General features: G+C 39.3%; 3 protein-coding genes across 3 annotated transcripts; all 3 read left to right on the forward strand.

Moving 5' to 3' along the window:
• The first annotated feature begins 869 nt into the window (after positions 1 to 869).
• Positions 870 to 1,808, forward strand: LOC132592895 (olfactory receptor 5AP2-like). The gene has a single exon (XM_060281119.2). It carries the CDS (start codon positions 876 to 878, stop codon positions 1,806 to 1,808), a length of 933 nt encoding a protein of 310 aa, XP_060137102.2. The 5' UTR covers positions 870 to 875.
• Positions 1,809 to 4,915: 3,107 nt separating this feature from the next.
• Positions 4,916 to 5,854, forward strand: LOC118077919 (olfactory receptor 5AP2-like). The gene has a single exon (XM_035101640.2). The coding sequence runs from the start codon at positions 4,922 to 4,924 to the stop codon at positions 5,852 to 5,854; it is 933 nt and encodes a 310-aa protein (XP_034957531.2). The 5' UTR covers positions 4,916 to 4,921.
• Positions 5,855 to 11,956: 6,102 nt separating this feature from the next.
• On the forward strand, positions 11,957 to 13,057 carry LOC132592896 (olfactory receptor 6F1-like). Its single transcript, XM_060281120.2, has one exon. The coding sequence runs from the start codon at positions 11,957 to 11,959 to the stop codon at positions 13,055 to 13,057; it is 1,101 nt and encodes a 366-aa protein (XP_060137103.2).
• Positions 13,058 to 13,318: the final 261 nt, after the last annotated feature.

A 13,318-nucleotide genomic window follows, 5' to 3' on the forward strand; every position in this document is an offset into this window, starting at 1 on the left:
CCCAGAGTCGGTCACGACTGGACCTAATGGTCAGGGGTCCCTTTACCTTTACCTTAATATGGTGTACATGTACAATGTATGTATATATTGCATAAGGCATAATTTTATTAATTACACAAAATGTAAGCATTTAGTACAATTTATACCAAGTAATTAAGTATAATGTGATGTTTTGACGCAACACATAATATGAGTGGCGTTTTATTGTTTATGTTTATTTGTTTAGTACACTGTTTGCTTAATTGTTCCATATATTTTTTTCAAAACCATTGGTTTTTCATGTAAATTATCAACATGTTTTATCTTAAATAAATAAATATTGCAGAAAATAATAGTATGCAACTATTATTGCTCTACATAAAACCTAAAATGTATGTTTATTAGTTCACAATTTAACATACTGAGAATTAAATGAGTCAAATTCCTATGTTTTTATCACTCGTAGTGAGGCAAAATTTCAATCTGTAGGAGCAGGTCTAAATATTAACCGATTTGTTCCAAATTTGAAATTTGACTATGTTTATACCATACGCCTGAGATAAGATCAAGGGAGGAAACATTTTTGAAAAAGAAAAAAAATTATGACCCACCCTACTCAATAGGTGCTGAGTAGAAACAGGAAGCCTTTTCTCTTCTAAGGTGATCCCACCTGCAAAGTTTCTATGCATTGACAGGAATACAATCTTAGCAAATAATTACATGCCGTGCTCATTTGAATGTCAACTTCACAATATTGAAAAACGGTTTATTTAACCTATATAGAATGTGGTGCGCTCACCTATCATCCCTGCCCATGTGATGAGAAACTCCTGCATCAGTTCTACAAGTGCAAAGCTTTATTAACACTGCCTGCTGTTATTTAGATACACCTCAACATGAAACAAGAAGAAGGAAATCAGACAGCTCCTGTGGGATTTATTCTCCTGGACTTCAATAGTGATGATGTACAGATACTACTTTTCATACTGTTTCTACCAATCTACCTTGCAACCATGGCTGGAAACATCCTCATTATTATTCTAGTGATTCTTGATCATCATCTTCACACACCCATGTATTCATTCCTGGGAAACTTGTCATGCCTGGAGACTTGTTATAGCTCAACCATCATGCCAAGGATGCTGGTCAGTTTTCTGACTGGGGACAGAACCATTTCTATTAATGGATGCTTTGTACAGCTATATTTCTTTGGGTTTCTTGTTGCTACAGAATGCTACTTCCTAGCAGTGATGTCTTATGATCGCTATTTAGCAATATGTAAGCCATTGCATTATGCAATACTCATGAATGGAAGAATTTGCTTTCTGCTAATTGCTGGATCATGGATCAGTGGGTCACTACCTATCAATGTCATGATATTCTTGGTATCTCACCTGAGTTTCTGTGGACCTAACAAAATAAACCATTTCTTCTGTGATTTCACCCCAATGATAAGACTTTCCTGCAATGACACCAAAGTGGCTGAAATGACAGCCTTCATTTTCTCCTCCATAGGCACTCTGCCCCCTCTTTTAGTAACCGTGGCATCTTATGTTTGTATTATCAAAAGCATTTTAAGGATCCCATCCACCACTGGGAAACAAAAAGCATTTTCTACATGTTCCTCTCACTTGACCGTGGTTGCTTGCTTCTATGGCTCCCTGATGATAGTCTATGTATTACCAAACATGAGTTATCTGAGTGAGTTGAAGAAAGTATTCTCTCTATTCTATACTCTGCTCACCCCTCTAGTCAACCCCCTTGTGTACAGTCTGAGGAACAAAGAAGTAAAAGATGCTTTATTTAAGATGATTCATAGAATTCATTAAGATTGAGGATAATGTGGGGGGTGGTGAGGATGCTTCACTAACATAGATTTAATTATTTGAATGTTTTCCATTGTCTTCTATTATATCTGCATGATGTAGTTAGTTGAAATCTTAATCAGGTATCTTTTGCATATGCTTTTTCTCATTGAATCTGGACTACGCCAGTCTAAACAGCAGGAGCAGTCGCAAACGACACAATGTTCAATAATACAATATAAATTCCCTGCACACAGAAAACTGGGATGTCAAACAGAATAGTGAGATGTTAACCTATACTGAGATTAATGTGTGCTAGACTGAATGTTCAACTCATTCTTTTTCTGAGGTGGGATGAATAAAAGGGAGTGAAAATTGTTGTGAAACTTCAACACAAGCACTTGTTTTGGTTGTTTTTGCGAACCCTTTTTTATGATACCAGATTCCCTCCCACTAGGAGTCCCCTCAAAGCAATTTCCATCATTATATAGCATCGTTCTATGGTAAAGCACTAGGATTCAGTTCTGTGAGGAAAAACATCACAAAAAAATAATTTAAAAAATGAAACGGGTGTTCCAGTTTTGCCACGTACAAATGTGGAAACCAATTGGGGTGGATATGTTTTGGCTGTTAATTATATGTTTCTATTTGGCAGGCTAAATTTCTGAGATCAGAGAATGTATTTCTATAGATAAACTTATTTATTAATAATGTTTATATCCAACCCTTCATGAATATAGAAAGCAGGTGGGATCTGGAATGCTTTCAAGTGAGCCCCCACTTGAAGTTTGGGGTGATACAGTCTAAAAAAAGATTTACCATTTCATTTTATATTTCTGTGAGAACGAGGCATAAGTTATATCAGTTCTCCTGGTTGGAGGACTGCCATTTTAAACATGTGAGAGAAATAATGAGATGATATCTGTTCATTCTTGCATTCTCTATCTATGTTTATCCTCTCTCTCCCACCTGACCAGTGGTCTCCCTTGGGTAGAAACTTCATTTGCAGTCAACAATCAACAATGGTTCTTGGGGGCTTTTGTGTTCTGCTTGGCTTTTCCCACTGAGAATAAAATAATGATGTAATTAACCAGGAATATGAAAGAGAATGTGTCTGTGAGACTGTGCAGATACAAATAATACAAATATGAATACAAATGAATATATTCAGTATTTCAGAGCCTTCTTTTCAATAGTATAGACAGATCAGTGATGTCACCTGGCCTTACAAACATCATGAAACAAAGAACTTTCTAGAAATGGATGTGAAAAGGTGTTGCCCTCAGAAGCAGGTACACTGAGATTTTGGGTAAAATTGCTTTAGGTAGCCCTGCGACCACCAATTTACACTCATTCCAGGGATTTTTCACTCATTTAGGATCTTATTGATGATTCCTCAATGGGAACAATCCTAAATGAGAAGAGAAGCAAGTTTTCCTGATAGACAGCTCCCCATTATTACAGATTACATTGCAATGCACTCAGTTCTCTCCCATTATTCTCAGGGTTTCATTAATTTTTAATTTCATTCAATAAGGTTTTCGACTGCTTATAAGAGGGAGAATTTTGCAAATTTTATACCATACAACATTGTTCAAAAGATGGATATCAGACATGAGCATTTATTTTTTTGACTAAATTTTTAAGGATCTCTGACTCAGTATGTTATCTTTTACTTATAGAAAACATGACTCTCTTTCTACAGTCAATATAAAACAATTTATTTTTATTCCACACTGTTAAGTGCAATTTCTCCTAATATGGATTTGTAGGGAACCAGATCTGTTGCACAACAGCACAAGCCAATTTCCCTTTTCACTTTTGCACCCTGAATATGCCTTTCAGTGACTGAATCTCACTCCCAAATAATGGCAGTTTGACAGTGCCCTTCTTCCAAGTCGATGATTTTCTGCAGCTCATAGCAACTTTTTAAGAGATGCAACAAAAACAATGCAAGCACTGGTGTATGTGTGTTGAGTGATGGTCGCTCAATTCCTGTGTGGGGATGGGGGGGAACCTAATTTTTTAATTACTCAGTACGTGACTTCCTATATGTAGATGCAGCATTATATTTGTTGCCAATTGCTGCCAGAGAATGAGAGCAATTCTGCATGATAATAGAAATTAAGATGCCTCTACATGTGCATATGCATTTGTGTGTCTAGATACTGGTGAGTTCTTGCATGCTGCTGTAATGTTTAAAACAGAACTTGCACAGATTAGCTATGTAAGCTCCTTTATTGAAATTATCCATACAAACATACTATTTACTTCAGTTGCTGCCAGCATAGAAATTGAAGCAGCTGATGCATAGCATTCACATAAGTTTTGCCTCACCACGAACTTGAAAGCAGCCCTTTAACTGTTCTGCTGACTAATGTATGTGAGCTAATGTATGTGAGAAATATCCCTGAGAAACCAATGAGTTACATAATTTATTGGTGAAACTAACACTGAAAGCATAGAACATTGGGAATTTTCCACAAATTCCATCTTCAAATGTAAGCATCAATTTATTTGCATTGTTGTCTTTGGGCTTTAACTGCACATAATGTTAAATGACTGAATGCAATTGAAATGCAGTGTTTCTTTTGTAAAATAAATGAAATGAAATGCCAAAACAAGAGACAAAGAAGGACTTTGCACCAAAATAGATGTTTAGTGTAATGCATAAAAGGATATTTTTAGCATGATGTAATATGGTGTACATGTACAATGTATATATTGCATAAGGCATAATTTTATTAATTACACAAAATGTAAGCATTTAGTACAATTTAGACCAAGTAATTAAGTATAATGTGATGTTTTGACGCAACACATAATATGAGTTGTGTTTTATTATTTATGTTTACTTGTTTAGTACACTGTTTAGTACGCCTTTTCTCTTCTAGGGTGATCCCACCTGCAAAGTTTCTATACATTGACAGGAATACAATCTTAGCAAATAATTACATGTTGTGCTCATTTGAATGTCAACTTCATAATATAGAAAAATGGTTTATCTAACCTATATATAATGTGGTGTGCTCACCTATAATCCCTGCCCATGTGCTGAGTTAAAGAAACTTCTACATCAGTTCTACAAGTGCAAAGCTTTATTAACACTGCCTGCTGTTATTTAGATACACCTCAACATGAACCGAGAAGAAGGAAATCAGACAGCCCTTGTGGGATTTATTCTCCTGGACTTCAATAGTGATGATGTACAGAAACTACTTTTCATACTGTTTCTACCAATCTACCTTGCAACCATGGCTGGAAACATCCTCATTATTATTCTAGTGATTCTTGATCATCATCTTCACACACCCATGTATTTTTTCCTGGGAAACCTGTCATGCCTGGAGACTTGTTACAGCTCAACTGTCATGCCAAAGATGCTGGTCAGTTTTCTGACTGGGGACAGAACCATTTCTATTAATGGATGTTTTGCACAGCTATATTTCTTTGGGCTTCTTGCAACTACAGAATGCTACTTCCTAGCAGTGATGTCTTATGATCGCTATTTAGCAATATGTAAGCCATTGCATTATGCAATACTCATGAATGGAAGAATTTGCTTTCTGCTAATTGCTGGATCATGGATCAGTGGGTCACTACCTATCAATGTCATGATATTCTTGGTATCTCACCTGAGTTTCTGTGGACCTAACAAAATAAACCATTTCTTCTGTGATTTCACCCCAATGATAAGACTTTCCTGCAATGACACCAAAGTGGCTGAAATGACAGCCTTCATTTTCTCCTCCATAGGCACTCTGCCCCCTCTTTTAGTAACCGTGGCATCTTATGTTTGTATTATCAAAAGCATTTTAAGGATCCCATCCACCACTGGGAAACAAAAAGCATTTTCTACATGTTCCTCTCACTTGACCGTGGTTGCTTGCTTCTATGGCTCCCTGATGATAGTCTATGTATTACCAAACATGAGTTATCTGAGTGAGTTGAAGAAAGTATTCTCTCTATTCTATACTCTGCTCACCCCTCTAGTCAACCCCCTTGTGTACAGTCTGAGGAACAAAGAAGTAAAAGATGCTTTATTTAAGATGATTCATAGAATTCATTAAGATTGAGGATAATGTGGGGGGTGGTGAGGATGCTTCACTAACATAGATTTAATTATTTGAATGTTTTCCATTGTCTTCTATTATATCTGCATGATGTAGTTAGTTGAAATCTTAATCAGTTATCTTTTGCATATGCTTTTTCTCATTGAATCTGGACTATGCCAGTCTAAACAGCAGGAGCAGTCGCAAACGACACAATGTTCAATAATACAATATAAATTCCCTGCACACAGAAAACTGGGATGTCAAACAGAATAGTGAGATGTTAACCTATACTGAGATTAATGTGTGCTAGACTGAATGTTCAACTCATTCTTTTTCTGAGGTGGGATGAATAAAAGGGAGTGAAAATTGTTGTGAAGCTTCAACACAAGCACTTGTTTTGGTTGTTTTTGAGAACACTTGTTTCATGATACCAGATTCCCTCCCACTAGGAGTCCCCTCAAAGCAATTCCTATCATTATATAGCATCGTTCTATGGTAAAGCACCAGTAATCAGTTCTGTGAGGAAAAACATCACCAAAAAAATAATTTAAAAAATGAAACTGGTGTTCCAGTTTTGCCACGTACAAATGTGGAAACTAATTGGGGTGGATATGTTTTGCCTCTTAATTATATGTTTCTACTTGACAGGCTAAATTTCTGAGATCAGAGAATGTATTTCTATAGATAAACTTATTTATTAATAATGTTTATATCCAACCCTTCATGAATATAGAAAGCAGGTGGGATCTGGAATGCTTTCAAGTGAGCCCCCACTTGAAGTTTGGGGTGATACAGTCTAAAAAAAGATTTACCATTTCATTTTATATTTTTGTGAGAATTAGGCATAAGTTATATAAGTTCTCCTGGTTGGAGGACTGCCATTTTAAACATGTGAAAGACATAATGAGATGATATCTGTTCATTCTTGCATTCTCTATCTATGTTTATCCTCTCTCTCCCACCCGACCAGTGGTCTCCCTTGGGTAGAATCTTCATTTGCAGTCAACAATCAACAATTGGGGGCTTTTGTGTTCTGCTTGGCTTTTCCCTGTACAGATACAAATATAAATACAAATGAATATATTCAGTATTTCAGAGCCTTCTTTTCAATAGTATAGACAGATCAGTGATGTCACCTGGCCTTACAAACATCATGAAACAAAGAACTTTCTAGAAATGGACTTGAAAAGGTGTTGCCCTCAGCAGCAGGTACACTGAGATTTTGGGTAAAATTGCTTTAGGTAGCCTTGCGACCACCAATTTACACTCATTCCAGGAATTTTTCACTCATTTAGGATCTTATTGATGATTCCTCAATGGGAACAATCCTAAATGAGAAGAGAAGCAAGTTTTCCTGATAGACAGCTCCCCATTATTACAGATTACCTTGCAATGCACTCAGTTCTCTCCCATTATTCTCAGGGTTTCATTAATTTTTAATTTCATTCAATTAGGTTTTCGACTGCTTATAAGAGGGAGAATTTTGCAAATTTTATACCACACAACATTGATCAAAAGATGGATATCAGACATGAGCATTTATTTTTTGACTAAATTTTTAAGGATCTCTGACTCAGTATGTTATCTTTTACTTATAGAAAACATGACTCTCTTTCTACAGTCAATATAAAACAATTTATTTTTATTCCACACTGTTAAGTGTAATTTCTCCTATTATGGATTTGTAGGGAACCAGATCTGTCGCACAACAGCACAAGCCAATTTTCTTTTTTCACTTTTGCACCCTGAATATGCCTTTCAGTGATTGAATCTCACTCCCAAATAATGGCAGTTTGACAGTGCCCTTCTTCCAAGTCGATGATTTTCTGCAGCTCATGAGAAGTGAACAAACACATTACATAGCAACTTGTTAAGAGATGCAACAAAAAAAAATCCAAGCACTGGTGTATGTGTGTCGAATGATGGTTGCTCAATTCCTGTGTGGGGATGGGGGATGGGGGAACCTAATTTTTTAATTTCTCAGTACGTGACTTCCTATCTGTAGATGCAGCATTTGAAAAACCCAGAATGGCAAAACGTAACAGGTATCGCCGAATTCTTTCTCCTTGGATTTAGGAACGTTGAGAACGTGAATATACTCCTCTTTCTGTTATTCCTTTTTTTTTAATAATAATTTTTATTGGTTTTTATATAGACAAGACAAACAAAAAGTACAATATAAATTCTGTCCCTTCATCCCCTCCCCCCCACCGGCCCGCTTCTGCCACCAGCAACACCCACGGAGGTGGAGAGTCAAAGGGGTCCATTTTAAGGCTAGGTTCGACCTCCCCCCCCCTCTCCTCCCCCCCAGTCCCTCCCCTGCCACTGAAGCGACGGGGACGGAGGAGCACTGAGGTTTGGTTTACTCCCTGCTTCTCCTTCAACACAACCAACAAACAAACAATAAAACAATAACATAATCTAAATCCTACTTCCTTAACATTGTATTTGTGACTCCCTCGATTCTCTTCTTCCTGGTTTTCTTAATTTCTATATCAAATTGTGGCGATTTTCGTATTCCAATTCAAAATCTTACCCTTTTAATATTCACTAAATCCTCCTCCTTCTTCATGCTGCACCTCCGCCAGTCCTCTCCTGCCACCCGAGGAACCCGCAAGGCGCAGCACTTCAAAGGACATCCATTTTTGCGGACTTCCGGTTCGTCGCGACGGTGAGAAGGACGCAGGGACTTTCGCGTGCCGAGGTCCCTGGCTTCTCGGAGGGGGGGAAGTCCGCAGAGCGAGCGGACTCCCCGTAAAAACATCGGATCGAGAGTTCCGATGACTCAGGAGCCCAGCGGACGCTCCGTTTGGCGGATCCCCCGCCGCCCGAGAGCTCAATAGAGCGATCGTGAGCCGGCGGGGTTGAACCGCGGGAGCCATTTTGGGCCACATCTTACCTCCGGGAAGCGAAGCTCCGAGTCCTGACCCGGCAAGCGGCGGATTCTTCCGATTTGAAACTAAAGATTCCTAAAGAAGTAAGTGGAACTTTGATTTGGACCCTAAATTTGCTGATTGGAAAATAGGAGAGACTTTAAAGAAACGGAAGCCGGTCTCTTCCTAATGGGAAACTGGGAGGCGTTTGGAAAAAAAAATCCTAAGCCGAATAACAAAAGAATTTGAAACTGTGGACCCGAGAGGGAAAAAAGACTTTTTGGAACCATCTCGGCCCCTGAGTCCGGCACCCCTTGAGGTACAGCGGTATTAAAGGGAAGAGCGTTTTGACAGCTGTCAAAAGCTGTCAAACTGTCAAAAGACCGGGTGGATTGATTGCACTGCTGTGAACAGGAAAAATTGTTTGAAATTGTCAAAGAACTATTTAAATTGGAAGTAAGAATGGATTTGGGACTGAGTTAAGAACTAAGAAAAAGAACAGCCAAAATGGAGTCGATCGTCTGAGAAAGGAATTTTCCAGTACCCATTGTTCCCTACCCCCTGTTTATCTGCGGTTACGAGAGGTATGAAAACAAAACTTTCTCGAGCCTTCCAGGAGACTGTGCTGAACTACTTGCTGTCATGGGAAGATTTTTACAAGGAACGGCAACATCCCAACTCACCACCAGTTGAGATTGAAGTCCAAGTCCAGGACTTAGAGGTTAATTCGAATTTGGAGATTATTGACTCTGAGACTGTTGGTGATAAGAAACAACTCGAAGAGGACGTGGACTATGACAAATTTGTTTGGGATGAAGCAAAATATGATCTCCAAAAGGGAGAAAAACAAGCAGAACAAGAAGATGAGAGACAAAGGGACTTAAAGTCTAATGGAATTGAAGATCCTGGAGGGGTTAAAATGTGGAGTGGGGTTTTTGTGGGATGGGAAGGACAGGGGCAGAGGGGGGCAAAGGTCTGGAGATGGATTTGGGAAAGAATGGGTGTGGGGTAAAAACTTTAGTTAAAAGGCATTGTTTTGATCTCTGAAAGACGGTTTTCGAAATCTTGGCTTGACAATGGAAACGCTGAACCAATTGGGGGGAAAAGACTTGGGGAGAGGAGATGGAATGTAAAAAAGAAAGGGAAAAAAGTTATGTTTCCTTAAGGGAGTATAAGAATGGTTGGGAAAGAACTTTTAAGTGATTGTAAATTATTGTAGGTTAAGTGAGGTGTTTAGGCAGAAAGTTGCCCACCCTCCTCTCCTTATTCTGAGGCACTCAGTGGCAGGGGGTGCCCAGATGGGTGAGGAGGAAATGGAACCTTGGAAGTGCTGTTACCCTGCAGGTTCCTCTTGTGGCAGGAGGGGACCTGTGGGGAGACAGCATGAAAAAGGAGGAGGATTGAGTTAATATTATAAGATTAAGATTTGAAACTGAGTTGGAAAATTCGCCACAAGTAATCAGATTTTGTTGGAAAACCATGAGGAAGACTACCGAGGGAGTCGCAATTAAGATGTTAAAATAATAAGAACTGGGAAGTTTGAATTCTTCCCAATTTTTTCTTCTGTTTTTTCTTTTGTCTTTTCTTTCTTTCTTTTCTTTTAGGTTAGTTAATATGATTATGAAAGAGTTGGGGGATGCAGATCCCCATAACTCTTCCCTACCTGTTCTCTCAGTGGCAGGGGGGGGATATGGGGGGAGGAGGGAGGGGGGAAGCAGAACTCAATTCATAATTGGACCCCTTTGATTCTTAAAGCACACGGGTCCTACTGGTGGCAGAAGTGGACCGGTGTGTGGAGGGAAAACGAAGGGACAGTGTTATATTATATGTTGTGTTTTGTAAAATCAATAAAAATCTTTTTTTTAAAAAAACAAAGGACATCCATTTTTGCATCTGGGTTTCCTTCCATCCCCCTCCCCTCCCCTCAGGACACCCCCTGCCACCAGGTGTTCCCAAGTGCAGAGAGGAGGAAAATGGCTCTCTGCCCAGATGCCTATCTAAACAGAAAATATTTAATACAAATCTTAATTTTTTTCCTAGATCATTCTTCTTTCTCCCTCCAAAAAACCTCAATTTTCATATATATTCATTTCCCTAATCAAAATCTTAACTTTATACTTAAAAACACTCTCCTTCCCCTCCCCTGATGCTCTTCCCCCAATTGGATCAACATTTCCTTTTACAGGCCAAGATTTCTTAAACCGTTGTTCAGCTACCAAAAGTTTCTAACTAAAAAGTTTTTACCCCACACCACATCTTTCCCCTTTCCAAATCCAGGCCTCTAACTCCCCCTCCTTCTGCATTTCCCTTTCCACCAACACACATCTCCATATTTCAGTCCCTCCAGGTTCCTCCATTTCTTGAGTCTTCTTTTCACATTGTTGCTCCTTGCTTTCATCTTCTTTTTTTCCAATTCCTTGTTGTGCAACATCCAGATCTTGTTTTTTACAATCCCAGTCAGTTTTAGTAAAGTCAGTTTTGATAAAGTCTTCTACTTCTTGTTCCTTAATCTCACTTTCAAAGTCATTCTCAAAATCCTGTTCTTGAGCCACAGTCTCTGCCCATGACGAGCTGGAATGTTGCAGTGTCTTATTCATGTCCTTCAATATTTCCAAGTAACCCAAACCGCTTCCTGGAAGGCCGGAGTATACATTGTTTTCATTCCTCTCCTAACCACAAGCAGTCAGGAGGTTTGCAAACAAAGCAGACAAAGGGCACTGGAAATTTCCTTTCAGCTACACGGTGTCTCCATCTTGGCTGATCCTTCCCATTGTTTTAACTAATCCACAAGACAAATCAAAGTTCAGTCTGTCACAGCTTCAAACATCAGAAATATCTTATACCGCAACGATTTAGCAGATTTTCCAAATCATTTTGCAGCTTTGACAGCTTTTGACAGCTGTCAACGCACCTTCCCCTTAGGACCTTGCTGATCCTCAAGGGGTGCCAGTTCCAGGGTCTAGGAAAGGTTTGCGAAGTCTTTCATTCTTTTGGGATCCACAGTCAAATAGTATCCCTTTGATTTAGGATTGCATAATTAATGTGCCTCCTAATTGTCCATTAGGAAGAGATCGACTTCCGTTTTTTAAATCTCTTCCTTTTCCCCAATCTTTGCCGAGATTAACAGAAAGTCCAATTAGAGATTCTACTTACTTTCCTTCCTTTTGATTCCTTTGGAAGAACCCACAGCTAACTGGTAGAAGACTTGAGGCTTCGCTTCTCGGAGGCAAGATATCGTCCGAAAATGGCTCCCGCGACTCCACTCCGCCGGCTCACAGGGTCTCTATTGATTCCCTGGGCAGCAGAGGAATCGCGGACCGGAGCCTGCCGGACCTGCTCCCCAGGGACGCTCTTCCCTGGGTTCTTGTGGGGAATCCGCTCGCCCCGCGGCATTCCCCCCCCTCCGCGATACCAGGGACCTTGGAGCTCGAGGTCCCTGCATCCTCTCCCCAGCGCTGTAGACCGGAAGTCCCTCTTTCTGTTATTCCTAGTCATCTATATTGTGACTCTGTCTGGTAATCTCCTCATTGTTGCACTTGTTGTGGCTGAGCAGCACCTGCACACTCCCATGTATTTCTTTCTGTCAAATTTGTCCTTCTTGGAGATATGCTACACCTCAAATATCTTACCCAGAATGCTAAACAGTTTTCTTACAGGGGACAAAACCATTTCTTTTGTGGGCTGCATCTTACAGATGCATTTATTTTCCACCCTGGCAGCTACTGAATGTTACCTCCTGGCAGTGATGTCATATGATCGCTACCTAGCCATATGTAGACCATTGCATTATGTCATGCTTATGGACAACAGAACATGCATCCTGCTGGTTTCGGTATCCTGGTTAATTGGATCGCTGCTTATAACCATCTTAACATCTTTGTTGACCCAGCTCACTTTCTGCAGCCATTATCAAATTGACCATTTCTTTTGTGATTTTACACCTGTAGTAAGACTGTCTTGCAGTGACACCTGGGTTATTGAAACTGCAGCTTTCATAACGTCATCCATTGGAATTCTACCCACATTTCTCATAACTGTAACATCTTACATTTTTATCATCAGCACAATCCTGAAAATCCCATCTATGACTGGGAGGCAAAAGGCCTTTTCCACCTGCTCTTCTCATCTCACTGTAGTTTCTGTTTTCTATGGATCTTTAATGTTTGTCTACATCTTACCAACAACTGGTAAATTCAAAGAACTAAATAAGGTTTTCTCCTTCTTGTACACAATCCTAACTCCAATGGCCAATCCCTTCATATACAGCCTAAGGAACAAAGATGTAAAGGATACCCTTAGAAAAGCATTGTGCCAATTTGGTTGTTGTTCTTATTGTATTCATTGATATAAGAGAATACCAGAAATAAGGACTGGTGTAACTGCTGTTGAAGGTCACAGAGCTCTGTCCTTTAGGCATGTGTGTTTAATTACATGAATGGGTTTGAATTCTACTAAGTCATAGACACATTGAAATCCATGGACAAGACTGATTAAATCCATCAATTTTAATGGGAATGCTATGAGTGTGACTAAGGGCAGACCCATATCACCACGTATTTAAGGTACATGTTTTCCCCCAAATAACCTTGGGAACAGCATTTTTCCA

The sequence above is a fragment of the Zootoca vivipara genome, chromosome 12 (genome assembly GCF_965207765.1).
Source record: "Zootoca vivipara chromosome 12, rZooViv2.hap1.1, whole genome shotgun sequence".
NCBI classification, from domain to species: domain Eukaryota; kingdom Metazoa; phylum Chordata; class Lepidosauria; order Squamata; family Lacertidae; genus Zootoca; species Zootoca vivipara.

Coding starts and splice junctions, on each gene's coding strand:
- LOC132592896 (XM_060281120.2), top strand. CDS start 11,957: ATGGCTCCCGCGACTCCACTCCGCCGGCTCACAGGGTCTCTATTGATT.
- LOC118077919 (XM_035101640.2), top strand. CDS start 4,922: ATGAACCGAGAAGAAGGAAATCAGACAGCCCTTGTGGGATTTATTCTC.
- LOC132592895 (XM_060281119.2), top strand. CDS start 876: ATGAAACAAGAAGAAGGAAATCAGACAGCTCCTGTGGGATTTATTCTC.